This window comes from Tursiops truncatus, chromosome 1 (assembly GCF_011762595.2).
Source record: "Tursiops truncatus isolate mTurTru1 chromosome 1, mTurTru1.mat.Y, whole genome shotgun sequence".
Taxonomy (NCBI): domain Eukaryota; kingdom Metazoa; phylum Chordata; class Mammalia; order Artiodactyla; family Delphinidae; genus Tursiops; species Tursiops truncatus.
Window position 1 is genome coordinate 103,561,646 of NC_047034.1, and position 26,389 is coordinate 103,588,034.

The window sequence follows — 26,389 nt, forward strand, 5'->3', positions numbered from 1 at the left end:
GTCAGCTAGCAGCAAGTTTAGATAAAAAGAGAAGGTCATAATGCAGTGGCCAATGGGAAGAGGTGTCTATACAAACACTGACTCAGTCCATTCAGTTTCCACAATAATCTAAGCTGTGGACCTCAGACCTTATATGGTATATTTGGGGGTTCAGGCAGCATCTGCCTCTATGGCTAAAATGATCCATAATTTAGACAACTTCCTGTTGTGCTGTCCATTCCTTCTGCAGCACAGAGTGCAGAACCAAGTCACAGGTTTCAATTGTGGAGATCTACTTACACACCTGGAATGTGTGTTAGTCCAAAAAAGCTGGGTCCCTGCTTTATCATATGACAACTTTGGGCACAATAAGGGATACTTCCTTAGGGCTATATTCACTCTGTTTGGAAAACTCCATTTCTAATATTTACATTCTCCACTAAGATGGTGCAGAGAGGAGGGGCAGTCAGAGTGGAAATGGTGCTGGAATGGAGCCATAGAATCTTCATACTCCTGGGAGCCTAGCTAGGTCATGGTCCCTAACCTGACTCATGAAGATCCCAAAAGTCATGTGCAATATTATATCATTAATTTTTTGAGGAGAGGAGCAAAACCATTTACTTTTAATTTTTAGTAAAACTTTTAAGCTTTATCACAACATGCACATAGTTTAAAGGCTGAAATAGTTCTGTAAGTTCTGTAAATAGTTCTTGTTATGAAAAACATGAGCCCCCTACTGCCCCACTCCCTTTTCTGTCTCCTCAGAGCACCATTTTTGACTCTTAGCTGATTCTCTTGGACATCAATCCATATTTCTAAATAACATGAATATGTTGCCACTTCTTGACAAAAATTTTAGGTCTTTTCTGTCGACCTCTTACTATGGAAAATGAAAATTTAGTTCTCTTTCAGCCCTGTGTCCCAATTATATATTCATGCCTTTCTTGTCCCCCTTGTCCCCACCATCCTCCAAATAGAATTATACTGACATTTTGGTTAGGTCAGAATTAATGTTTGCGTTATTATGACAGCCTAAATCCTAACCACACTTTAGCCATGTAGTATAATAGTGTTGCTTCTCCTGCATGACTTCTAATTTTTCCTAGAATTACTAATTGTCTCTCTCTCCACCCCCACATTACCTTGGTTTTGTATATAATTATCACTAATTCATCAGTTGACTCTGCCAGTTGTCTCAATCTCCTCTTACACTTACACATTCAGACATCAGATATTCTACTGATTCATTTTCCTCAGTACTTTTGAGTTGTGGATGTCCTGTGTCATGCATCTTGTCTTCCCCCTTCTTGGTTTAAAGGGAACATAAGAGGTAAATGTTTTTTGCACCATGCATGTCTGCAGATATCCTCATTTTATACAAACACTTGGTAGATAGTTTGGCAAGGTATAGAATTTTAGGTTACAACTTTCTTCAGAATTTTGAAAGCACTCCTCATTGAGTTTTACCTCTGAAGATTGCTTTGGGGAAATGCAAAGCCATTCAGATTCCTGAGCTGTTTTTTCTCTCTGGAAGAAATTTTACAATAATCGTGCTTGATGTAGGTATATTTTCATTCATTATGCTGGGCATTAATTGAGCCCTTTCATTCTAGAAACTATGTCCTTCATTGTTGAGATTTTTTAGAATTATTTATTTTTTCTTGCCCCTGTTTTTTTTGTTCTCTCATTCTAGAAATAATTTTATTTGAAAGTTGAACTTCTTGAATCATGCTCTAATTTTTCTTTTCTGTTTTCCATCTTTTTCCTTTCTTTATTTTCTAGGAGATTTCTTCATCTTTATCTTTCGGTTTCTTATTGCATTTTTAATACTGCCTTCACATTTGTTAATTCCAAGAAGTATTTCCTATGAATTAAAAAAATATATCCTACTCTTATGGGTGCAATGTCTTATCTGTCTGAGAATATTAATATAGAGTTATTTAAGAATAGGGAAGTTCTGAGCTTGTGGATAGAACATATTGATTTTGAACTTCCCTTAGGGTGATCTGGCTAAGCCTTTTACTGAGGAACTCCTGGTATCTCATCTTTGGATCTTTCCTCTTGAGCTTATCAGGTTTTCAATGAAACAGGTTTTCCTGTTTCCTTCCTGGAGGTTGTAGTTCTGGCTGTCAGCATTCTGGGGGTCACAACATTCAACGTGTAGACATTAATTTAATTCTCCTGTGTAATTGTGGTTCTCTACCCTCAATTGTGCTGGTGTTGGTCATTCCCGGAACCCTAGTTTCATCCTCTTTAGAGAGTAAACTTGTTGTCTTTCTCCCAGATGAGGAAGGGCAGGGTCCCAGCACCATGGAGTAAAGAAGGGGATTTAGAGAAATGTTATTGCTTCTCAAGCAGAAGTTTAGCCAACCCAACTTCTTACAGCCCCATGTTCACCCTCTTGTCTAGGGGTACCTGATGCCACCATTTCCTGAGTTTTTGAGGAGTTCTGTGTTCCTACTTGGCTGTTTCTCAGCTTTTCCTACTGGTGGCTTAGCTTCCACCTAAGTCTTGACTTGAATCTGCTAAGTCAGTTACTACTCACCCATTTCCTCATTAGCTTCCAGTATTTTATTGCTATTGTCTCCACTCCTGTTTTCTTTCTTCTTCTTGTAGGTTTTCTTTCTTCTTATAGGTTTATGCCTTTTAAAAATCTGTAAATTGTCATTTGGGTAAGGTTTTTCCTCTAAGCCTATGACTTGCAGTTTTGTACCAATTAATATCTTGATTCTTGATATTTGAATTTCATAAGCTCCCTCCTGTGAGAAGAGTAAACTAGACTACCCTTAGTTTAGGGAAGTTTTCAATCCCTTTTCATCAGTTTCAAAAATTACCACTCCCCATTCTCCAAAAAAAAAAGACCTACCTTTTGCGGGCAAAACTGTAGGAGGGGGTGGTTTAGATGTTGTTATAATTTATCTTTACTTTAACTTGCCTTTGTGGTCCCTGAACTGGATGCACTCAAAGTTTGATGATAATAAGAAGAGGAAGAAGAGAAAGAAGAGGGGAAAAGTGGGAGGGAGGCCACCTTCTATGTGTATCTGTACCACCTTAAGTATGGGCTATTGTCAGAAATTGGACTTGAAGCACTAGTTTGTTCAACTGCTAATCTTGTTACCTGAGCCAAGAATATGAACCATGTTTCTCTTTAGTAAACATAGAGATGATCTGTACTTCACAGGGTTATGAAGGTGAGCGTATTTAAACAAATGCAAGTGAAAAGTTTTCTGAACTCCAAAGTCCTCCAAAAAATGTAAGGTTGCTCATATGTGCAGGCAGAAAAAAATCTAAGTGTGGAAGGAACACTGTGTTTCACAGAACAAAGTAAAATGCTGAGGTGTTGAATTAGATGTGCCTGTCCCAATCCCTCGGGCTTCTGTTCAACGATCCTGAGTTGAACACACTGTATGTTCTTAAAGCAGAAGTCAAGCACAAACCCAGGTCCACCTGAGTCAGGTAATTAGGATGCTCCTTTTAATTAGGAACATCTCTAGAGGCTTCAAATGCTTTCAGACATCTGAAGTTTCTCCAAGCTCCCCAGTTTAGTCCAGGTGAAGAAAGAAACAGCAAGAAGATCAGCTAAAGTGGGACTAAGTAGGAGACAAGAGACTAACTCCCACGGATCAGAAAGATGCAGGTGGGACAGATGGGAACCCTGGTATGCCTGGAGAGAGGGCAGGATCCACTCTTTTCACCCAAGTGCTCAGGTTAAGTTAAAGGAAGATGCCTACAAAAAACCAAAGTGCAGGTGCGAACAGGTTGGCCATATTGCGGGAATATAGAAAGAAAGTGGGAGGCAGGACATTTTGAAAGATTTTACTTCCTGCCTTGGAACCTTTCTCCATAACTTATAACAACATCTAATTCACCCCTCCTGCAGAGTTTTGGCTACAACAGGAAAGTCCTGTAGCTTGAAAAGTGAGGAGGGACAATTTTTGAAAATGATGAATAGTGACTGAAAGCTTCTCTAAACTAAAGGTGGTCTAGTTCACTCTCCTTATTGGAATGAGCTTGTGAAATAATTATAATTAGGATATCAAGAGACAATAATTGGTACAAAATTGCAACCAACACATAGGCCTTGAGGAAAATATCTTTGTTTTCTCTGCAGCATCAAGTAATATTAGGTCTAAGTCACCCCCAGGCATATGGTTTTCAATCCAATGCTTAAATATCTCTCAAGAAAGAAATTCCATAAATTCCCGCTCTAACTAACCAATCCCCATAATCAGCAAGTTCCCTGCTATGTGACCTAAATCTCTGTCACTGCCATTTAAACTCATTTCCTCATGTACTGCTCTCCAGGGAGCAGTACACCTGTCTGCTCCTCTTCGTAATAATCCTCTGTGGGCAATATTTGCAAACTGTCTGCTTTGGGCTAAATAATTGAGATTCCTCTCACCTTTCTTTAAAATTCTTCTGTTGTTGTTTCCCCATAGAGCTTCTCCATGTTATTCACATCTTTAGATTAAGTTTCTTCCCCAGGACCTGCCGTGGTGAAAGATTTAAGAGATAAGAATCCAGTTATAAAGTAGACTGCCAAAGAGGTGGCAGGAAATCGGATCTGGACAGCTCCATGCCAAGCTAAAGAAAGGAAATAGGTTATCCCTTAAAATATGTGGGTTTTTTTTTTTTTGCGGTACGCGGGCCTCTCACTGTTCTGGCCTCTCCCGTTGCGGAGCACAGGCTCCAGACACGCAGGCCCAGCGGCCATGGCTCACGGGCCCAGCCGCTCCGCGGCATGTGGGATCTTCCCGGACCGGGGCACGAACCCGCGTCCCCTGCATGGGCAGGCGGACTTTCAATCACTGCGCCACCAGGGAAGCCCTATGTGGGGTTTTTTTTTTTTTTTTTTCTTAAAAGCATCTCTGGCAATATCTAAGCTCAGCCACAGGCTAATATGTGAGCTGGGTGGAATGGAAGGCAGCCATGCTCACCATTATACCACCAACTCACACTGAGCCGGGTGGAAAGAATCCTTGTCCTAACACACCTTCCTCCTGAGTATCCTGTGTGCCAGATGCCTCTTTCCCCGACTCACTCTCCTTCTCAAATATCTCTTCCTCGGTGGTTTCAGATTTTAGGAGCAAAGCATGAAGACTGAACACATTTCTTCTGATGGCCAAGTTTGATATTTATGAGCAGGGAGCCTTCCTTGAACTTGCATTCTCTAAGTGCGCCTGCTCTGCATAGCCCTGCAGTCCTCCCTGACCATCCGTCTTCTCCAGAAGTAGGCCAGTTGTATTTGTCACCCAAGGGATATTTTAGAGAAACTCAGTGCTCCAAGAAATCAGAGGTCACTGTGATAGAGAGCAGAAAACCAAAGAACCCATCTTAGAAAACCTAAGGGACTCTGCTGGCTTTTTAAGCAGAAACATCTGCACATTAAACTTCCTTTCTCATGGTGAATTTTTCTGTAGTGCCACTTGCATCTGACAATGAGAAAACTTTTCTTGATTTCTCCAAAGGTAAAAGTTTTTCCAAAGGTAAAAGTTTTTAACAACTTGGTTATACTGAGAAATCTCACATCTCACATGTGAAAATAGACACAGAGCTAGAAGGGATAGTCTAAAGAAGCTGTTTTCAACATTTCCGAAAGGTACTCCTTGGCACACTGTTTTCTCAAAGCCAGCGGATTATTAGGTTAAGTTGACTTGTCCACCCTGGTGAAATGTAGCCTGTAGTCTTGAGTATAGGGGACTTCTTTGTTTTGTTTTGCTTGGGGTTTCATTTTGGACGGTGTTTTGTATTAGCAGCGCAAGAGTTTCCAAAACTCTGGAAGTTGAAAGACCTTTTTAATGGGCAATGATTAAAATAAACTGACATGACAACAAATTATATTTGGCAAATAAACATCGGAAAGCAAATATTCAGACTTCCTGGGCAGGGAGTAGTACTGGCACTTTTCCTGAATGTGAATAATCAAGCACATGTCACATTTGGGATGAGACAAACCTGTTCACTGTCGATAGAACAGCCAAAGCCATCTTGCTTTAGCTGCTATCAGGCTGAACGAACGAAACCCAGGTGAGCCAAAACAGGGAGGTGGGGTATAGTGACTTACCGCCTGCTTTTCTGACGGCTCCTTTATTGAAATGGGGAAAAGATATTTTTAAAATGTGCTTCACATACAGCCACTTTAGTCCTGCTAATTGATAACCTGAGAATCCAGCTGGGTATGTTTCAACATGTGGGTTGTAAGGGGGCTGAATTTTTAAAGTATATCACGAGTTGTTCTAGTCTCTGGAGGATTTGGGGTTTTTTGGGGGTGGGAGGGGGTAGACATAATTCAGAATAGCTAACAGATTTAATTTCCTTTTAGAAATAAAGTTCCCACTCTGGGGAAAGTGGATTTCTGGCAGAAAGTCACTGTCATTGAGGCAAACTTCCCCACCTTTAACTAAATGCACACATGAAGGGTAGAGGGTAATGCTGGAAAGGGTCCAAAATATAGATTGCCCAAAAAAAAAGAAGAGTGAAAAATACATTGTTTCTCTGCCTCTGAGGAATATTGACCTGCTCTCCCCTCTGCATCCCACCAATCCCAGAAGAATAGATAATCAGAGGAAATACAGCAAGGGCCAAATATGCAACAAGCATATGGCATATGCAAGGCCCTGAGGTTGAGGCCAGAATGTGTGTTGTAGCCGTGTGGTTCATAAGTGGGTGACAGGGAAAGCTGTAACCAGACCCAGAGGCATGAGCTGCTTCTACATTTTGTAGAACTGCTGTTTTGGCAGAGGCTTTTGAGGGGCCCCAAAAGGGGAATGGAAGTAACGGACTAAGTTCCTGTGCTTGGAGGGCAGAGCCTTTGCTGGTGTGTTTTGTTTTAAGGAAGAGGCCAGAGGGTTGCTTATCAACTGCGGAGTGCTGTGTATTTCTGCCTGACAGGAAAGAGGAGGCTCGTTCATAAACAGACCTGGCCCTCTGGGGCTTCCCACAGTGGAGTGGGGAGATCGCTGACCAGAAGTGTACGAAGTTGATGCTTTGACTTTTCGAAGAAAATGCAGTGTTTGTCATCAGAGAGCCTTGATCACTTTTCCCTACCTAGAGCCATTGTTTGAGGGCTGCCCTGAGGCCAGTTTTGTTGAAGAAAAGACAGCTCTAGAGCCTTTTGCAGTGCTAAATGCAGACCATCTGTGTGACCCAAGGTTCCCCCGCCTCCCCACAGCCCTGCGCACTTGGCGTGAGGTATGGGCTTTGCTGAAATGCAGTGGGGTGTGTGATGAAAAGTGGGGTGCTTGATGTGCTCAGCTGCACCCTGCAGTAAACCTCCCAATGGAGGGGCTGTTGCCTGGCAACCACAGTCCCCTTGTGCAACAGCTAAGCCCCTTCTTCAAAAGGTGTTTCTGGGAGCAGGCTCCTCCTATACCTCCATTTCTCAGGCGGGTCATGTGCTCCGTGCACGGTGCTCTCTCCGCTGTAGCTAGGGCGAAACCTAGCCGTCACTACCCCTATTTCGACCAGGGGTATTCAGAAAAAGGCCTCCAAATTGCCAAGATTCTCTTATTACAGTTTAAAGGTCTCACTCTCCGAACCCTACGATACCTTTATGAGAGGAGGTGTTTCCTGAATACAGGTGCTAGTCAGTTGGATCACACAGTACAGATGATGGTGGTCTTCAAAGGTTGCAGGCACTGAAATCCTGGGCATTCGTCCTCAACTATCAGGGGTCTTTGCCCCTATTAACTGTCAGTCCGCTTGAAATCAGTTCTTTTCCCCATGCAAGAGGCTTTAAAGGAAAATAACATACCCACAAGCAGAACAGCCTATGGTACAAGGCCTTTTGGTCTAGTTGCTTCTTCCCATGGATGAGAAGAACATCAGAGAAAATGGGCTTTTCATTGTTACACAGCAGAAACTAGGACACCATTGTAAAGCAATTATACTCCAAAAAAGAGGTTAAAAAAATAACCAAATAAGATAAAACAGAAACTGAGAAAAAGGTCTTTTCAGAAGTGCCCATGTGTAACATGCATCTCTCCTCACCCCTTTTCTTCATTAACTGCAGGAGAGACTGCAGGAAGGCAGCAGGTCCCCACCTCCCCACCAGCCTCGGAAAACAGCAGCGCTGCGCACAGCATCGGTAGCACGCAGAGCACGCCCTGCTCCAGCAGCAGCACAGCCTAGCCTGCCCCACCCACCGCCAAGAGCAGGACTGGGAACTCGGGAGGCTAGATTGTGGGTCCCTGGAAAAGAGAGTGAATTTCAATATAGCGATCACCTGTTGTGTTCACCCCCCACCCAGGGCTAATATAAATGTGACCCCTGGGCTTCTGTAACACACTAGATTCATGTGAGAAAGCTAAGGTGGTGGCCTTCTCCACCAGCCCCTCACAGGCTTGGGGGTTTTCAATGTGAAACACATGCCAGTTTTTAAAATGCTGCTTTGTCCAGGTAAGAACATCCGTAATTTGGAGCCCTGCGTTTTACCCAGACGCAAAGGGTTGGTAAAAGGATAATAGCCAGATGGTAGAACCAGTGAGTAGATGTGGCCAAAGATTCTTTTATAACTGAACCAAGATGTAAAACAACAGAAATGCTTCGAGACTTTCTCAGTGTGTTCCTCCGTTTCTAATTTGCACCTTCTGGATGCGCACTTCTCACCTTGCTGCCACACTCGTGGGGACTGCAGTGTCGGCTTGATCGGTGCTGCCCTCACGGACTGCATCCTGACACACCTCAAGGCAACATTCCTTTCTTGTGCCCTGGGCCAAAACCAGTGCTGATTTCCTTATCAGCTTCCTCCTTCTCCCCACATTCACACACCAACTGCAAAAATGTCTTAATGTAAATTTTGCATTTCTTTATAGGCATATAGAAATTGAAAATGGCCAAAATCCGAGACTGAAGATTTGTGCCCATTTATGACAATGTGTTCTATTACATTAATGTGTAAATGGGGGCAAAATTCGGTTGTAAAGTTGAGGAGGAATTTGCACAGTGATATATGTACCAGTACAAGTATATAATACATCATTTGGCACATTTGTTTTTTTCAGTTTAAGAAGAGAAAATTCATTCCCATTTTAAAAATGTCCTACACCTTCCGAGTTGGAACTTATTCTTAAATATATTTGAGAGAATTCGTGTTTCCACGCAAAACATGTCAGCCTTTTCATTAGACCCTTTTGTAAACGCCAAGCTCTTGTAAGATGCAAATGTATGGCAGACTGTTGGTTATCTGAACAGTGTCACGAGTTCTGCCAAGAAACTGATGAGATACGGAAAAAGACACTCATTTGGATTGCTTTAGTTCTCTTGCCTTCAATATACCCCCAAAACTCAAAAAGAATTTGAGGTGAATTTTATTAAAATGGAATAATATGATACCACTTTGCAGCTAAAATAAGCTCAACTGATACCTCTATGTTAAAAAAAGATGCCGGAGGGAAATGTCCATGCCAAATCATTTACTCCTGAAGGTAACTTCATTGCAAATAAATATTATTCTCTTTCCAGAATTCTCCCAAACAACTCAGAAGTCTACAAATAGAACAGGCTAGATTCTAACCCCAAACTATTCAGAAGCAAATCTAACTGCTCTTAAAATAAGGAAGTTGTGCCTGGTTCTCTGTGAATGGAATCTTAAGTAGGAAATGTTGATGTCACCGGAGACCTGAGGGCAGTGTCTACAAGGCAAATAGGTAGAGATTGACAATCGTTAACCCATCATGGAGTCATGCTCTGATTGATTTGATAGTTATAGACATTCAATCAGGATGATTTTAATCAAAACAGATTGTGGGCTAAGATTTCCAGGCTATCTATATTGATAATTTTGCAGATTTTCACAGACAAATGAAGATAGGAGATTAGAAAAACGTTTGCCTTCAGTTAACTTTTTTTAACATAAAGGTATGAGTGGAGGACCTAGATTATGCTACCTGTGTTTGAAAATAATGCGCTTTGCCTAACCTTCAGCAGAATGTATTGTTTTAGCATATTCTATGTATAAAAAAGTTTAAAGATGTCTTCAAAGAAGACTAGAGTCTTTAAGTCACTTATAGCTATATTTTACTACAAAAATCTGTGTATAAAGATATATTTAAGTGTTTTAGATAAATTTAAGTTACTCCATATGAAATGTTTAATTTCAGTTACTGTGAATTCTTTTGATCAGTTCTTTGCTTTTTAAAAATCCCTATCCATCCTGTTAAAAAGATGATTAACTATTAAGAGGTATTAAAAGGTCCAATTCTTAGATGGACAGGGTTAAAACCTTTTGTAATATATTTAAATGTATATTTTTGAGAGAGATGCTACATTGCCGATGATTTTATAAATAATTTAAAATTAATTTACAAATTTATGGGTGCAAACCAAAAGATTTTAAAAGAAAGAGAAGAAGAAATCAACTTTTATTTGTTTGGGTCTTACTATCCAGAAGTATTATTCAGATCAAGAAATTCATGTTGATGAAACCCAATCCTGCGTTAATTGCAGAGTGAACATCATTAAGTATTTCTGAAATGTTTCTAAAAAGTGAACATTTTAAAAAAATTGTGTTTTCTCCCTAGCTTCCTGTTACAGCATTTCCAGTTGCTTCATATTTCACAGTTTTAATACAAAGTATAAGCTCTACTTTATAATACATCCTACAGGTTTCTTTAAAACTGTTTTTATATTCCAGTTAAATTCCTCTATCTGCAAAGTCTTCTGTTACTTCTGCAGGTTACACCCTTCATTTGCAGAGGCCATTTTGTTTTATTTATTTGATGCTAAAGCTATTGTTGAAATGCCCTAAACTCGAAGGCAGATTGTGTAATACCCTATAGCTTTTCACCGTGTGGTGTGTACCAGCCCGTTGCTCTGTATTTGGAAAGTCAGGTTCCTTCTGAGTAAGCTGTTTCTATAGCATTTTCTAAACAAAACAAAAGGTCTTTTCCTTGTCTGTAATGAGATTGTAAACCCGTTTCCTGTGTGTGTTCTGTTGTGGGCGTGCTTGTGAGTGTGTGTGCACCTGCGTGCCGGTTTTTTTGTACTGTAACTACCTCATGATTTGAGTGATGGTTGTACTGCTGATTGTGTTAACAGAGCACATTTTGTTGGGTGACTCGTGAGTGTGATTTTTTTTTTCCTGTTTGTTTTCACTGGGGGTTGTTCATGAAACTGACAGATGTTTTTCTGAAAAGGACTATTATCAGTTTCCAAATACAATACTTCTCTCTTCTGGTTTTTCCTGAATGAGCCTGATTTTGTTGCTGTTTTTCATCATCTATGAGGGTAAAAAGAGTACCCTGAAAATCCCTGTGGCCAGTTTGAGCACCCCTGTTGTACTCTTTTCTCTGTTCAGTATGTCGTCAATCTTATGAACATGCTTAGATGTATAGTTTTGATAACCACAGTTTTAAGTCCTTTATCTGTGCATAATAAAAAGATATATATCAATTATTAATACGTGTCTTGTTTGGTCATCATTAAATTCTACCCTCAGGCTGATATAACCATTGTTCATTGTGCCTTTCTCCTAAATTTATCCTCCGCTACGACTGTGCTGACGAGGAGGAGGGAGGGGAAGGGCGAAGGCTCACAGAGCAGAGGTGGGGGGGTAGACAGACCGGAGGGGACGTGCAGGAGCTGCTACTCTTCTCAGAAAAACATGGCAGGAGACCTGGAAGTGGGGGTCAGCCCTGGAATCCGCTCAGGGGCTTTCTGTCAATCTCCTAGAGGCACGGAGTGAGAAATAATACGTATTTTGGACCTACTATTTCCAATCCCTCCAAACACCTCAGTGCTACTTCTAGCATTCTCTATCAATACGCCATCACCATCTACCAGCTGCTCAAGCCAGAAACCTGGGAATCCCTCTGGACTCCTTTTTGGTTCTCACACCCCCAAATGAATAAATCCAAGTTTATTCTATCTTTCGAGTATCTCTTTCTCCAAACCATGCACTTATTTCTTCTCCTCCTGCTGTTACCCGGAATCCAAGGCCTGTTATCTCTTAAACTGAATCACTGCACAAGCCCACTTCCCAGCCTGCTCCCCTCCAACTCTCTCTCCACCGCGCAGCCAAAGGAGTCCTGAACAGCCTCAAGTCATGTCACCTTCCAGCTTAAAGCCTTTAAGTAATTCCTCTATTTGCCTTCAGAATAAAGTTCAGCCTCCTAAGCATGGTTCAAAGAGAATAATCTGCTTACTTTCCCAGCTACTTCTCTCACCTCGCTGGAACTAAAGTTCTATGTGGCATATCTCCCACCAGACACATTTATGTTATGAAAAGAATAGCTTTTACTATCAGAGATGAAATTATAACATTGAATATGTGTTTACAAACTGCTCTCTCATATCCCTGCCTCTCCACCCCTTTTGAGAATTAGTGATCTAGATGGTTAGAAACAGACCCAAAAATGTATCAAGGCCAGTGGCCCATGCTCACACGTCACACAGGCAGGTGTCCACACAGCAAGAGCAGTGTGAGGGGCTTAAGCAGCATCTCACTCCAGCGAAGGTGGAGTCCTTGTTACAGATAAGAGTGCAGCCAATGTCCAGTACCCAAATTGTGCCCTGGAGCCAGCTCCTCGCTCAGAGGAAAAAGAGAGAAATTGGCAGGTCAACAAATTTTTCTGCTGTTAAACTCTCTTTGTGTCTACTGAAGCAGAAACCTAGCTGATCCATAAATGAGCTTCAGGGTGTCTATTAACTACCTGAAATTGCATGTAAATTTTTGCATTGATGTGTCTGGACTTTTTTTCTAGTTTTGAGTTTCTTTGTTGAAAGTGTCCATAGCCCTTTTGTAGTTACACTGAATAAAAAATTATTTTTTTTTGCAAACAGTTAATGTATATGTATAAAATGAATGCAAACAATAGACATGTAACAATGAAAAAGCCTCCATAGTCCTCAAATTTAGAGATAATAATACTGATTTAGTGAATGTGTTCCCAGACATTTCCTTAATGTTCATATCAACATGTAAATGTCACTACAATAAATAAGATCACATTATAACATTTGTGACTTGCTTCTTTCTTGTGGCATATCTCCCTATCAAGCTTCACGAGCACTGATCATCACTTTTGCACTAGACTTTCCATAAATTGCCAAAGTAAAAGGTGGCCATTAAAGGAGGTGAAATGAAACGAAGTTATTTGTTAATGCTCTTCCCACCCCCTCTAGTCACTTCCCTGGAGGAACTGCCTTTTTTCTAAGGCAAACATATTGATACATGTTCACAAATAGAGGAAATTCTTTTGGTTTACACTGTATACATACTCTGAAATGTGCCTTTTTCACTTAACATGGACCTGCCTTTAGTTAGTACATATAGAACAAATTCATGCTTTTTAGTGGCTATATAGTATTTCATGTAATGAATTCAGCCAATTTGCTACTGATGAACATTTAGAAGGGTTTTGCCAAGATACTCTACTGCAGTTAACATCGTTGTAACATCCTTGAATGTCCTGGCATTCTAGTACTTTAAAGAAAAAAAAGTGACAGAATCACAAAGAGAAACTGACAAATTCATCATCACCGTAGAAGACTAATATATCATTCTCAGAAGCGAATAAATAAAAAAAATTTGGATATGGAAGATTTGAACACTGAAGTTAAGCTTGATCTACTGGGCATACACATAGAATCTGTGACCCCAAATTTGAGAATTTTGTACATATAGAATATTTATAAAAATTGACCATTAATAGACCATAGTGGAATTCTCAACAAATATCATAGAACTTAATCATACTCGTCAAGTTCTTTATCCATAATGCAAGTAATTTAGAGATCAATAAGAAAATAATTTTTAAACACTCAATATATTTGGAAATTTTAAAACACATATTCCTGGTTCAAAGGAGTACTTATAATAGAAATCAGAAAATATATAGACTTGAAGAATTAAAATACTAAATTCGTACATGCAGCTAAAGTAGTAATTTATGAGAAATTTATAGCTGTAAAATGCTTATATTGGGAAGCAATGAAAGGGTGAAAGAGTATTCAATATAACAAATTAGGAAAAATGCCAAAAACTAATTATTATTTTAAAAGACTACCAGAAATAGACAAAAATTAAGTAAAAATAAATGCATGCATTAGGAATGAAAAAGGACAAATCAACAGATACTACAGAGATTTTAATAAATAAGGGATCACCATAAATAATTTTCTTCTAATAAATTTGAAAACTTAGACAACATGGATAATATATCAGTTAGGGTCCTATTGGATGAAGAGAAGTCACACTGGGTATTTCAGCAGAGAGAAATCAATATCAGGAATTGGTTAAGCAGGTGTTGGATGGCTGAAAAGGTGAAGAGAGGACACTGAGGTAACACAGAGTTAATAAATGTAGGAAGAATTGCATCCCTGGGACTGGTGATTGTCAGCAGGTGTAATTGGGGGTGGTTTGCAGAGTCCCAGCACCAGCATCATCAGGCAGGTAGAGACGGGAAGATTGGGATCTGGGAGACAGAAGCTTAGTAAATGGCACAGATGATTTCCTGGAAAACTACAATTTTCCAAAACCAATTCAAGAAGCAACAGAAATTGAAAATACATCTTCAACCATTAAGAAAATCGGGGATTAAAATCTACTTACAACGAAACAGAACATAAAATTAAAAAAAAAAAAAGCTGCTAAGCCCACATGGTTTTACACCTAACTTCTACCAAGTAGTCAAAGAATTGATAACGGATAGTGCCAGGATCACAGTGGCCCTTTTATTTTGGAGGGGGCGGCAGGTCAAAAGGAATGAGTTTTTTAATATTAATATCTATTACCACATTACTTTTTCTAAAGGTTGTAACAAATCATAATGCCACAGGCCTCCCCATCAGAACGGGGCATGTCGAAACAGAGCTTGGGCTCCCAGACTGTCTAGGTTTGAATCTTGGCTCTGCGATTTGCTAGCTGAACTATTTCCTTAATTTAAAAAAATTTACTTCTTAGCATTGCCATGAACATTAAATGAGATAATCCACATAAAGTGTTTAGCATATACTAATCACTTAATAAATATCATCTATTATTGTTACCAGCATTACGTTTTAAATTTTGCCAGGCTGATGGATGAAAAATTGTATCTCCTTAGTTGACTTCATATTATCCTCATAACCAGTGAGTTTTAAGTTGTTATAAATTATTGGCTTTTTCCAGGTTCTTCTGTACATTTCTATTTCCTTTGCCTGCTTTTCTACTGAGTTGCATTTTTCTTAATACTTTTCATATTAGTGGCATTATATGTCACATGTCATGTATGACAAATATATTTTTCTAATCCACGATGGTTTTTTCTTTCATTCTGTTTATAACAGATATTGCCAAGATAAAATGTTTAATTTTTATGTAGTTGAATATGTCTACCTTTCCCTCTTGGGTTCCGGGTTTCCTGTCTTGCTTAGTGTCTCTCTAATTCTAGGCATATACTAATAGTTTTATTAATTTGTTTTTCAAATTTAGATCTTTATTCCATATTTTTGTGATGGCATGAGGCTAGGGGTCTATTTTTGTTTTCTTCCAGATGATTATTCAATTCTACCAGAATCATTTATTTAAAAGTTCATCTATTTCTCACTGAATTAAGATTTTGAAAAAGAATGGTCACTGTGATTTGGCCTTAGCAGATACTAGAATTTAGCACAAAATCTTAAAATAAAAATAGTATGATATTAGCACAGGAATAGTTAAATAGATTTCTCAAACAGATAGAGCATTCACAAAGAGATCTAATTCATTGGGACCTTAACATATGATAACTAGTCACAGTTTTCACTTGATTCTTAAAGGATTCCATGACCCCAAAATGGTTATAAATTCAAGACCAAAAATAAGAGCTATAGGTTGTCCCATTTTCATTGTAAAAAAACAGATCTGATTTTTTCTCCCATCCTTTAAAACATTTAGAGGAAAAGTTGTCTGAAAAAGAAAAAGTCGATTAATGTTAGGTCTACCCTAAACTTTCTGTGGGCATGATGTCGCTGCCCCGCTGGGTCTGGAACAGAAAATCAAGCCAAAGAGAATTGTGTTGGTCCTTAAGATCACATGGAACTTGTTTTGTTAGGTTTTGGACTTGCTTGGGTCCTGTCATGCCTTCCTTTTTTCTTATTTTTCCTCTTTGGAATGAGAATTGTGGGGGAGGAAAAAAAAATGTTCCCTCTACCCTTCTAAGTTCTTAGCTGAGACCTCTAATAAAAGATGTATTAACAAAAGAAAAATAAACAGAAGTTTATTAACATGTATGCCTTATATATACATGGGAGACACCAGGGAAAAATGAGTAGTGCAAGCAGGCGGCCTTAGAATTCAGAATTAGATAGCATCTTAGGGAAAGAAGAGGGGGAAGTAGGCCTTTTAGGGGAGCAAAATAATTAAATAATTTTTTAGGAAAGATAAATAGATGAACAGATGAGTTTGTGACAATGGTTAAGATTGATGTTCTATTCTCCTCTACTGTGATGAGTCAATCAATCTCCCCTGGTTGATAAAACTCCTGGGGAGAAGATTTATGACAATTGAGGTCCTTTTGGAGGATCTGTCTTCAGGCAGATAAGGGGGAGTGCAGAGTAAGCTTTTCCCCATATTTGCTGTTTTTCAAGTGCCTACAGCTCAAAATAGTCAATATACCAAAGCTGCATATTTTGGGGTAGTATGACTCCTAAACTCCTACAGTCATATCTTGGGGTGGCATGTTCTGCTGCCCTTCAAAATGTCTATCCTATGCCTGTCCCACTATTGTATTTTGGAAGCACACAACTTGTTTGGCTTTACAGGTTCACAGCTGGAGAGGACGTTGCCTGAGGATGAATTGTACCTACCTCGATTCTCACTGTTATCAGGTGATATTTAGATGAGACTTTGGATGTTAAAGGCAATGCTGGAATGAGGTTGAGACTTTGTGGGCTGTTGGAATGGGTAGAATGTATTTGGCATGTGAGAAGGACATGATGGGGTGCAGGGGTGCTGAGTGAAATGCCAGGGACTGAGCGGTTGTGCCTTCCCACAATTCATAAGTTGAAGCCCTAATCCCCAGTGTGATGCTATTTGGAAAATGGGCCTTTGAAGATAATTAGATCATGAGGGTGGAGCCCTCATGTTGGAATTAGTGCCTATATAAGAAGAGACAGGAGACAGCTTGCTTCCTCTCTCTGTCATGTGAGGATACAATGTGAAGACAGCCATCTACCAACCAGGAAGCAGGCTCTCACCAGACACCAGATCTGCCAGTGCCTTGATCTTGGGCTTCCAGCTTCCAGAACTGTGAGAAATAAATGTCTGTTGTTTAAGCCATTTATTCTATGGTAGTTGTTGTAGCAGCCTGAGCTAAGATAGAAATCAATGATTTGCATGATGATTTACTACTCCTCCTCCTCTTTGTCCTTCCACATAAATGTTTATAGAAAAATTAATATTAGCTAATCAAATGTCATTTATAAAGTGTTGGTTTCTTCCAGCCACTGTGAATGTTACAATAATTCTGTAAAGTGAAGAAATATTACCAAATGCCAATTTCAAGGAAAATGCACACATCTTTTTTTGTGTCAAAGCAAGCCAAACCTATATAGCATTGCTCTTCCCTAACACAGTATGTTTGAAAATGGGCAAGTGGCTGCTTGAAGCTTTATAGATGTCATCAATAATCTACAGTTTGAGTTTTTGCCTATTTTCTGCCTTCGTGTCTAAATTTCAATCTCAGCTCTTTTGGAGGAACTGAACACTGCACTTTATGTAGATTTTATTTCACCCTTAAAGGTCATATGACATCACCTCCCCTTCTGCAGAAGATCACAGCTTGAATTGATTTTTAATGACCTTCTCCATATATTGCCTCTGAGATTTCATTTAAAAAGAAACAAAAAACTTTCAAAAGTAGAACTACATGACTGAAGTTAACTCTACCTTGACTTCAAGAGAGATAAGGGTCGTGAGCACGCACGTGTGTACACAGACACACACACGCTTGTATCTCAAACACTTTCCTCATTTTAAAAAAAATTAACATATTCTCAATATTTTTTTCTGCTCAGAAGCCCCAGAACTGATCATTCTTTTACAGACCGTAGCACATCATCTGTACAAGAAGGATGGGCAAGGAGAACAAGAATTTCTCAGCTTTAAAAACGAACTGGGTCCCTTCCACTTGACCAACCCAAGATCCAGAGTTGAAAGTCTTCATAAGTAACTTGGGTGGAGCAGTTTTTGCCGATCTGTTGCTCGTCCCGGTTCATAAACTGCGTATGACATAGTTCCTGCAAAGAACACAGTGCACTTGATGAGAGTGTTGAAATAATACTGAACTTTAAAAGGGGAAAAACACATGGATTCTGTTTGATGGAGGGGAAGGGTAGGAAGAGAGAAAACTGGATTGTTGGTGTTAAAACTCACCCCAGATAATAACAATCAACCTCCAAAACTGGAAACCAGAGCTTCAAGTATATTCTTCAGAAACACAAACTTCTGGGGTCACTAGTCTTTCAAGATAAGTACAGAATCTGCAGGGGAGTCTCTCCATTGAGGAATCTAGTTATTAAATCTTTTTCTTAAATGGAATGGAGAGGTGAAAACAAAAAGCTTCTTAGCCTATCAATTAGGTTTCAAAGTAGAAGCATCTGTTGGAGTGTCTAACCTAGACTCCAGGGAAATCCACCATTCTTCACTGTTTCATTACAGTTAACAGTTTACAATTACATTCCAAGAGAAGTTAATTCAGTTATTGTGCCAGCAAAGGAAAAATCGACAAATCCTAAGCCCAACCAGAGAGTCCCCATTTTGACTGGCTGATTTTCCCCTCTTAGTATATTTCTCAGAATGCTAATGTGTGTGATAGGAACTCTTCAGTTACTGCAAGGAAACAGTCACAGGAAGAGTAGGAAGCAGTTAAAAGAAGCATGTAATGGAAACGGAGGATTTGGTTTCAAGTCATTTAATGCCCTTGAGTCTGAGCTGAGCTGCAATGGAGAAAAACCAGAAGCAACTGTTAGGAGAGTGATCCATCCCCCTGCCCTGTGCCCCTTGCCCCCTGTCCTGTGCCCCTGGCCTGCTCCATTCCCTCCTATCCATCTGCACGGCCTTCTCACCATCTCCTCCAATCCTAATGTCCTTCATAGTTCTGCTGTTACTCAACCTTCTCCGTGGAACCTTATGAGCTGCCCCATCTGTGAGTTATTTTCTCACTTTCTGAGCTCTAGTAGCATCACCATGCTACCCGTGCTCAAGGCACAAAACTCTTATTTTCTCCCACCCCTCACAGCCTATCTATCAGCAGCAAGTCTTGTTGACTTTACTTCCAAAACATATTCTGCTTCTCCCCAACTGCACCACCTCATCCTGGTCTAAGTCATCCTGTCCTGGAACATAAACTAACACATCTCTTAGACTTCTGCATCCTTCTTGTCTCACTACAGTTTGTTCCCCACTTGACTGCTGGAGTACTGTCTTCAAAATATGCCCCTGTTTAAAGCTCTACGACTTCCCATCACACTTAAATTCCAAATTTTTCCTATCACACTTAGAAAAAGTTCCAAATTCCTTTATTTTTTTTCTTAGCTCAATCGGTACATTTTCTTACTTACTCATTTTTGTCTTTAACTTTTTATTTTTACATTTTTGAATAAAAATACAATTTATATGATTTGAAAATCTAAATGATATTCTATTCTCCCCATAGGTAACCAAACCTTTACAAGTTTGTCCTGTTTCTTAAAGGAAATGCAAGCAAGTAGGAATTGCTTCTTATTTTCTTCTTTATTACACAATGGTAGCACACTACACATGCTCTGAATTTTGCTTTTCTCACCTAATATATTTTGTTTCCATATCAGAACATAAGGGAGTTCCTCATTCTTTTTTTTTTTTTTTTAATAGCCATATTGGGTTCTACAATGGGAATATACCATGATCTATTTAACCTGTCCCTTTCAGTGCACACTTGGTTTGTTTCTATCTCTTGCTGTTACAAACAAGCTGCACTGAGTAGCTTCATATGCAGGTTTTTTGGTTTGTGTGCAGGCAAATCTCAAGGATAAAGTCCCAGAAGTAGGATTACCAGGCCAAAGAGTAAATGCATTTATATTTCTAATAAATATTACCAAATTGAATTCTATTGAAGTTGCACCATTTTACACGTCTGTCAACAATACCTATTTTCTTACAGCTGCACAAGTTGCGCGCATTATCCAACTTTGGTATTTTTGCCAATCTGGTGGATAAAAAATGGTATCTCAATGTAATTTTAATTTGGATTTTTCTTGTGATGAACGAAATTGTGAACTTTTTTATATGTATATAGATCAGTTATTTTTCTCTTTCTGTGAACTGTCTGTTCTTTACCTGTTTTTCTATTGGGTTGTTGTCCTTTACCTTCTCAATTTCTAAGAGTTCTTTATACATTAGGGAGATTAGATCTTTATCTGTGATTATCTTGGTATTTAAAGCCCTAGGGATCTGACCTCACCTCTGACCTCAGCTAATATAAATCTCCTTCCCACCTGTTACGCTCCAGCCTCGATGTTCTGTGATCTCTTTCTTGCCTGAAGGCCTTTAAATTTGCTGTCCCTCTGCCTGGAATGCTGTTCCCCATGTCATTGCACAGTTGTCTCCTCCTTATTACTCAGAGCTCTGCTGAAGTATTGATGGGAAAGTCTTTCCTGGACCACAGTCTACTGTAGACACCCAGTTCTGCTCTATCACATCATTCAGGCTTAATTCTTTGCGAAGCTCTTATTTTTCACCAGTAATTTTTGTTTGTTTTGGTTTGTTTATCGTCAGTCTCTCCCCATCCAGAATGGAAGCTCCAAGAGAAACAGGTCTGTCTTGCCCATCACACTATCCCCAGAGCTTAAAATAGGACCTGGCACGTAGTAGGCACGTCAGATTGTGTGATGAATGAATCCTTTCATCCTCTCTCCAGGCATCTTCACATGCCTTTACAATGTGCATCGCCTGACATATTCCCTAGAAAGAAGATTGAAAATAACATGTTTTTTTCTTGTTTGTTTGTTTGTTTGTTTGTTTTGATACCAATATGTGCCAAACACTGGGCTAGGTTTTATTATACATGTCATTTCATCCTTCTGGTCACTCTGAGCTAGTTAGCATTATGTTCACTTTTATCAATAAAGCTGAGACTCTAATAAGCCCCCAAAGAAGTTGCCCAAGAACATGTGGTTTATATACATGCACGTCCACGTGAGGTGAGCTGGTTTCAAAGTCCGTTCTCTTCTAATTACACCATACCTAGGACATTATCTTACTCCTTAAATTTCGGCATGGCATCTACTTTTTACTGGCATGCCATACTTTCTCAATAAATCACAGAATCATAATATGTCAGAGCCTGATAGAGTCTTAATGGTCACCTAGACTTAACTAAGTGGTACAGTAAATCAGCAGTAGGTCCAGGATGCAAATCTGTAACCCCTGAATCACTGAATCACTAACCTCCTCCCTACTCCCTGTTATAATGGTTATGCCAAGCTCATTCCCACCACAAGGACTTTGCACTTGCTATTCCTTCTGTCTGGAATTATTTCCTTCTAGATTTTCACATGGCTAACTCTTTTGTCATCATTCAGGCCTCAGGGCACATGAGCTCCTTAGAGAAGACTTTTCTGACCACACAAACCAAATTAGGCGCCTCTCTCACCCCAATCACTCTCTATCGTGTTTTTCTGCTTTTATATTCTTCTGAGTACTTCTCCCAATCTGGAACTCTTAGTTATTTGTTTTCTTGCTTGTTGTATGCCTTTCACACTAGAATGTGAGACCCATGAGAAAGGGGCCTTATCCAATTTGTTCATGGCTGTATGTCCAGTGTCCAGAATAACAGAACTATAATAAATACTGTGAAATTTAAAAATTAACAAGATGGCTCTAGAAGCAGCATGGAAAAAGCATAGGCCTAGGAGACTATTCTGGCTCAGTGATTACCCAGCTGCTACCTCACAGCTAATCACTGGGCTTTGGATTTCTCGTCTTTCAAGTGAGGAAATAGATACACTCTGTGGCCACTTACAGTATGATAATTCTATGAAGCTGTAAATTATTCATATGATTCAAGAGTGATTCTCAAAGAGATGAAGTTTACCCCTCTCAGTACAAACTCTTTTCCTATTTTTTTTCCATTTGGGATGGGCATAAATCCTAAAGGTTATCATACTTTTCAGTTTTTAAACAAATAAACAGAACATCATTTACCTTCTTATTTAACTAAAATTCTCATTCCTAAAAGCAAGTATTGTACCATATTGCAAGGAAAATATTGGGAATGTCAGTTTCTATTGACTGATTTTTCTTCTCATTATGGTTCACGTTTTCCTGCTTCTTCAGATGTCTAATAATCTTTGATTGGCTGTTGTAAATTATGAATGCTATGTTGCTGAATTCTGGATTTTGTTGTCTTCTTTAATAGAGGGTTGAGTTTTGTTCTAGCAGGCAGTTAATCTACTTGTGGATCAACTTGGTCTCTTCAACAGTTGTTTTTAAGGCTTGTTAGGGTGGATCTAAAGTAGCCTTTACTCAAGGTTAGACTAACCCTTCTCCTAAGATGTGGCCTTCCTGGGTCTCTATTGACTGCCTGGAGTGTTCAGTGAGATCTCTCCATCTGGCTGGTCAGAACTTTAATGTCTCCCAGTCCTGTTTGAGTTTCAGTAGTTGTTTAGTTTACAGCACCCCAGTGGTTGTTCTTTCCCTGATAGCTCTTTGCCTAGCCTTGTGGAGTCCTACCCCAGACAAAAACAGCTTAGTATTCAACCATAGATTCATGGGGACTCCTAAGCAGATGTCTAGAGTTCTTTCTCTGCAGAGTCCCTCCTCTCCAGTGCTTTGCCCCACGAATTCCGTTCACTTAAGTAGCCCTGACCTCTGATTACTGTCTTCTCAGCTCAGCAAGGGGACTGTACTCTGATTGAATGTCCTCTCCCTGTACCCCACTGGGTAAGGGGCCTCCAGGCAGAAAGGTAGGGCAATTGAGGGATTTACCTCATTTGTTTTCTTCTCTTGAGGATCACAGTCCTGTCTAGTGTCTGAGAACAATTATTTTCTACATTTTTGCCAGTTGAAGAGTTGTTTACAATGGGAGGCTGGTCTGGTATCACAACAGCTAGAAATGGAAGTTACCTCCTTCAGCGCATTCAAGGTGGGTAAGCTCTATTTGCCACCATACAAAATGACCCCAGTGTGCTATATATTTTTATATTTTTTCTTGGGAATGAATATGATGGTTTATAAAGTACAAAGAAACTCAGAAGATATAAACAAACTGATGTAATAACTAGATATACACCTGGTGTAAATCACTAAGTCATGGAGTATCAGGATTAAATAAAATAATGACCAATGGGACAAGCCCAGTGACTGGAACATAGGTAGGTATTTGATAAATATAATCTTCTTTCTTTTTTCTACAGGAGATGCTTGAAGTCAAGTCCTATTTTAAAATCATTTGGTGAACTAGTTATTTAAAGTGTTCCTGTGGTGAATCCTTTTCCAAAGCAAAGGATCCTTTTCTGAAATGCATAAACTCCTCCTAATCTTTTTGTAAATACAGATTTTTGTATATTTGGTTGGCTTAACGTGTTCTGTGAAGAATTTGCTTGCTAAGGCTAAGCGTGGGTGTGGATGTGGATGTGTGTTTGGGAAATGGGTAAGAAAGAAGGGGTTTTGTTGTGCTGTGTCACAAACCCTGCTGGTTTGGGTAGAAGCCATGAGGTTTTAGAACTGTATTTTGAATGAGATGATTAGACAATAACAAATACGGGTGGGAAATCCCTAGACTGCACAAAAGAGGCAGCTGATGTACCAGTTTCTGTTGCTACCTGCTGCTCCTTGGGTTTTCACAGAACATTTTCCAAGAACCTGGAAAGAAGCTTGCCAGGTCAAGTCTCATCCATGGCAGTTCACTCATTCATGCATTTATTCATGCAGCTAATATGTATTGAGCTCTCACTGTGTGTCAGGTGCTAGTCTATGTGCTGACAACACATCAGTGAACAACAGACCTGCTTTCAGAGAACTTATGTTTTAGCGAGGAGGCTATCAAATAAACAGATGATGTACAGAGAAGATAGAGCAAGGTAAGAGTGTTATGGAATAGGCTAGACTGGTAAGAAATGCCTTTTTGATATTGGGAGGTGGCACCTAAAAGGAGCGTACTTGAGCAGAGACCAAAGGAAAGAAGGGGGAGAGTGAGCCTATTAAACATATCTGAGGAAACAAGGAATGCAAAGGCCTGAGGTGGGAGCAACATCACTGGGGTGTAGAGAACAGGTAAGGAGGCCATAACGTCTAGAGTGAAATAAAGAAAGGGTGAGATTTAAGGAGAGGGAGGTAAGTGATGAGGATAGAGGTTGGAGAGCACCAGATCGGGTAGTCTTGTAGGCCATGGCAAGGACTTTGGGTTTTATTCTGGATGAGACAGGAAAGTGAACTGCAGAAGGAGATGACCTTACATTTTTAAAGGATCACTCTGGCTGTAGAGAAGAAACAGGTGAGAAGACCAGTGAAGTTGCTCTTGCAGTAGTACTGATGAGAGCTGCCAGTGGTTTAGGCCAGGATGGTAGCAGCAAAGTTGGCAAGAAGGGGTCAGATTCTGCATACACCTCAAAGGGAAATCTGACAATAAGTGCAATGGATTGGATGTGGGATATGAGAGAAAATGCAAAATCAAGAATGACACCCGAGCAATTGCAAGAATGGCAGTGCCATTTCTTGGTAGGAATGGATGGAATGGGGGGTGGTGAGAGTTGGAAGAGAAGGTCAAGAATTCTTTTTGAACTATCAAGTTCATTTCTACATATCCAAGTGGAGATGCTGAGCAGGCAAATAAACAACCAGGCATGGAGTTCTAGGGAGCCTTTTGAGCTGGAGATACAAATTTAGAATCATCAGCAGAAAGGTGGTATGTAAAGCCATAGAATGGGTTGAGACTCCCTAGTAAGTTGAGTTATTCCAGTATTTAGGGTCAGGATAAGGAGGATGAAGCAAGTAGCCCGAGATAGAGCAGTTACTCCAAAGAGACTAACAGCTGTGTTATTGAGTTTCCCCATCCCCAGGCTCTTCCTCTGTAAAGCAGAGATAATAACTCTCAGCTGCGATGGTTAAATGAGCTAAAGTACTGGGCCGGCTGTGTGTAGCCCGCTGAGGGAGAGAAGAGGGCTTCTTTCTTTTCCCAGTGGCTTCTCCCCCTGTGTTCTCTCCCCTGAACATCACGGATCCAGATGGAATCATTTCTCAAGCTGCTCTGAGATGGTGAGTATTAGTCTGTGGCCCTGGGAGCTGGTTGTGTTGCCAGCTCAGAGGGACACCCAAAGCCTGATTCACAGGGCTGTCAACAGAATTGGCCTAAAGGTATGAGAAGCTGTTATCTGTGTGGGATGGCAGAAGAAGTGTGAGGTAGGGTAGAAATAGGTTAAGGAGGACCACTAGGGAGAATGTAGGGGTGCAGGAATGTGCCTCGGGATCTAGGCACCCATCCCCCAGCCGCTGGGCCTGTCAGCAACAGTGCTCTCAGCTGACTTCCTCCGAGAGAGTTTCCCTCAGGGAAGAGTTGCCAGCCCAAGGTCGTGCTCCTTCACTGGGAGCAGCCTGGACTCAAAGATTGGATGAGGTGACGTATAAGGTCCTGGCCTCTGGTCTCCAGACAGAACAACTCTCCAGGGCCAGCTGGGTATGGCTCCCTAGAGGAACAGCTGAAAGCTCTGTTACAACTACATGGCAGTTCAACTTCTCCCCCTGCTCAATCCAGCCTCCCTCACTCCTCACAGAAGTTTGGCCTGAGAGAGCTCCTTAATTAACCTCCTGCCTGCAAATCTCAGAGTCTTGTCCTCTGTTTCTCAGTGTACCTGAGCTATAACAGTTGGAACAGAAAGTAGTCTTAGGAAGCAGGCTCTAAATTGGGATATTGAACTTACTCATTCATTGGCACATTGGCTATGAAGACCCCATCACTGGTGGTAGGTGAAGTACTCATAGCCTCTGGCAATAGCTAACAGTCAATTGTTAAAACCAATAACAAGAGTCAAAGTAATAAATCCCAGCTGGGGGAGTGCTGGGCCTGCTAAGAGAAGAAAGGCGCTTCAGGACCTGGCCAGTATGTACTGGTAGAAACTGGGAGAGTGTGGATGGGACTGGGTCCTGAGCCTCCTAGAGGTCAAGGTGGGGTGGGGAGCAGGGGGCTGGGTAGGACATAAGGCTGGATAAAAGTATATTAGTTACCTACTGTTGCATGATAAGACTCCCACAAGCTTAGTGGCTTAAAGCAATACACAATTATTTTTCTCAGTTTCTGTAGGTCAGGAGTTCTAGCACAGGTGAGCTGGGTTCTCTGCAAGGCTGCAATCAATGTGTCAGCCGGGGCTGAGATTTGATCTAAAAGCTCGACTGGAGAACGATCCACTTCCAAGCTCACACGGTTGTTGGCAGGATTCAGGTCCTTTCTGACGGTCTGACTGAGGGCCTCAGTTT

The 26,389-nt window shown here is 40.3% G+C and overlaps 1 protein-coding gene across 14 annotated transcripts in view; it reads left to right on the plus strand.

The window, feature by feature from the left end:
- Positions 1–16,796, plus strand: part of TGFBR3 (transforming growth factor beta receptor 3) — a 211,519-nt gene extending 194,723 nt beyond the window's left edge. For 13 of the 14 annotated variants that reach the window (XM_033863594.2, XM_033863587.2, XM_019919591.3 and 10 more), the window contains one exon: positions 7,991–11,377. In XM_033863594.2, the coding sequence (XP_033719485.1) occupies positions 7,991–8,109 (119 nt within the window). In that variant the 3' untranslated portion in view covers positions 8,110–11,377. Of the gene's footprint in view, positions 1–7,990; positions 11,378–16,701 lie in introns of those variants that run through there. The other variant, XM_073811166.1, reaches the window with a different exon arrangement.
- The last annotated feature ends 9,593 nt before the right edge of the window (positions 16,797–26,389 follow it).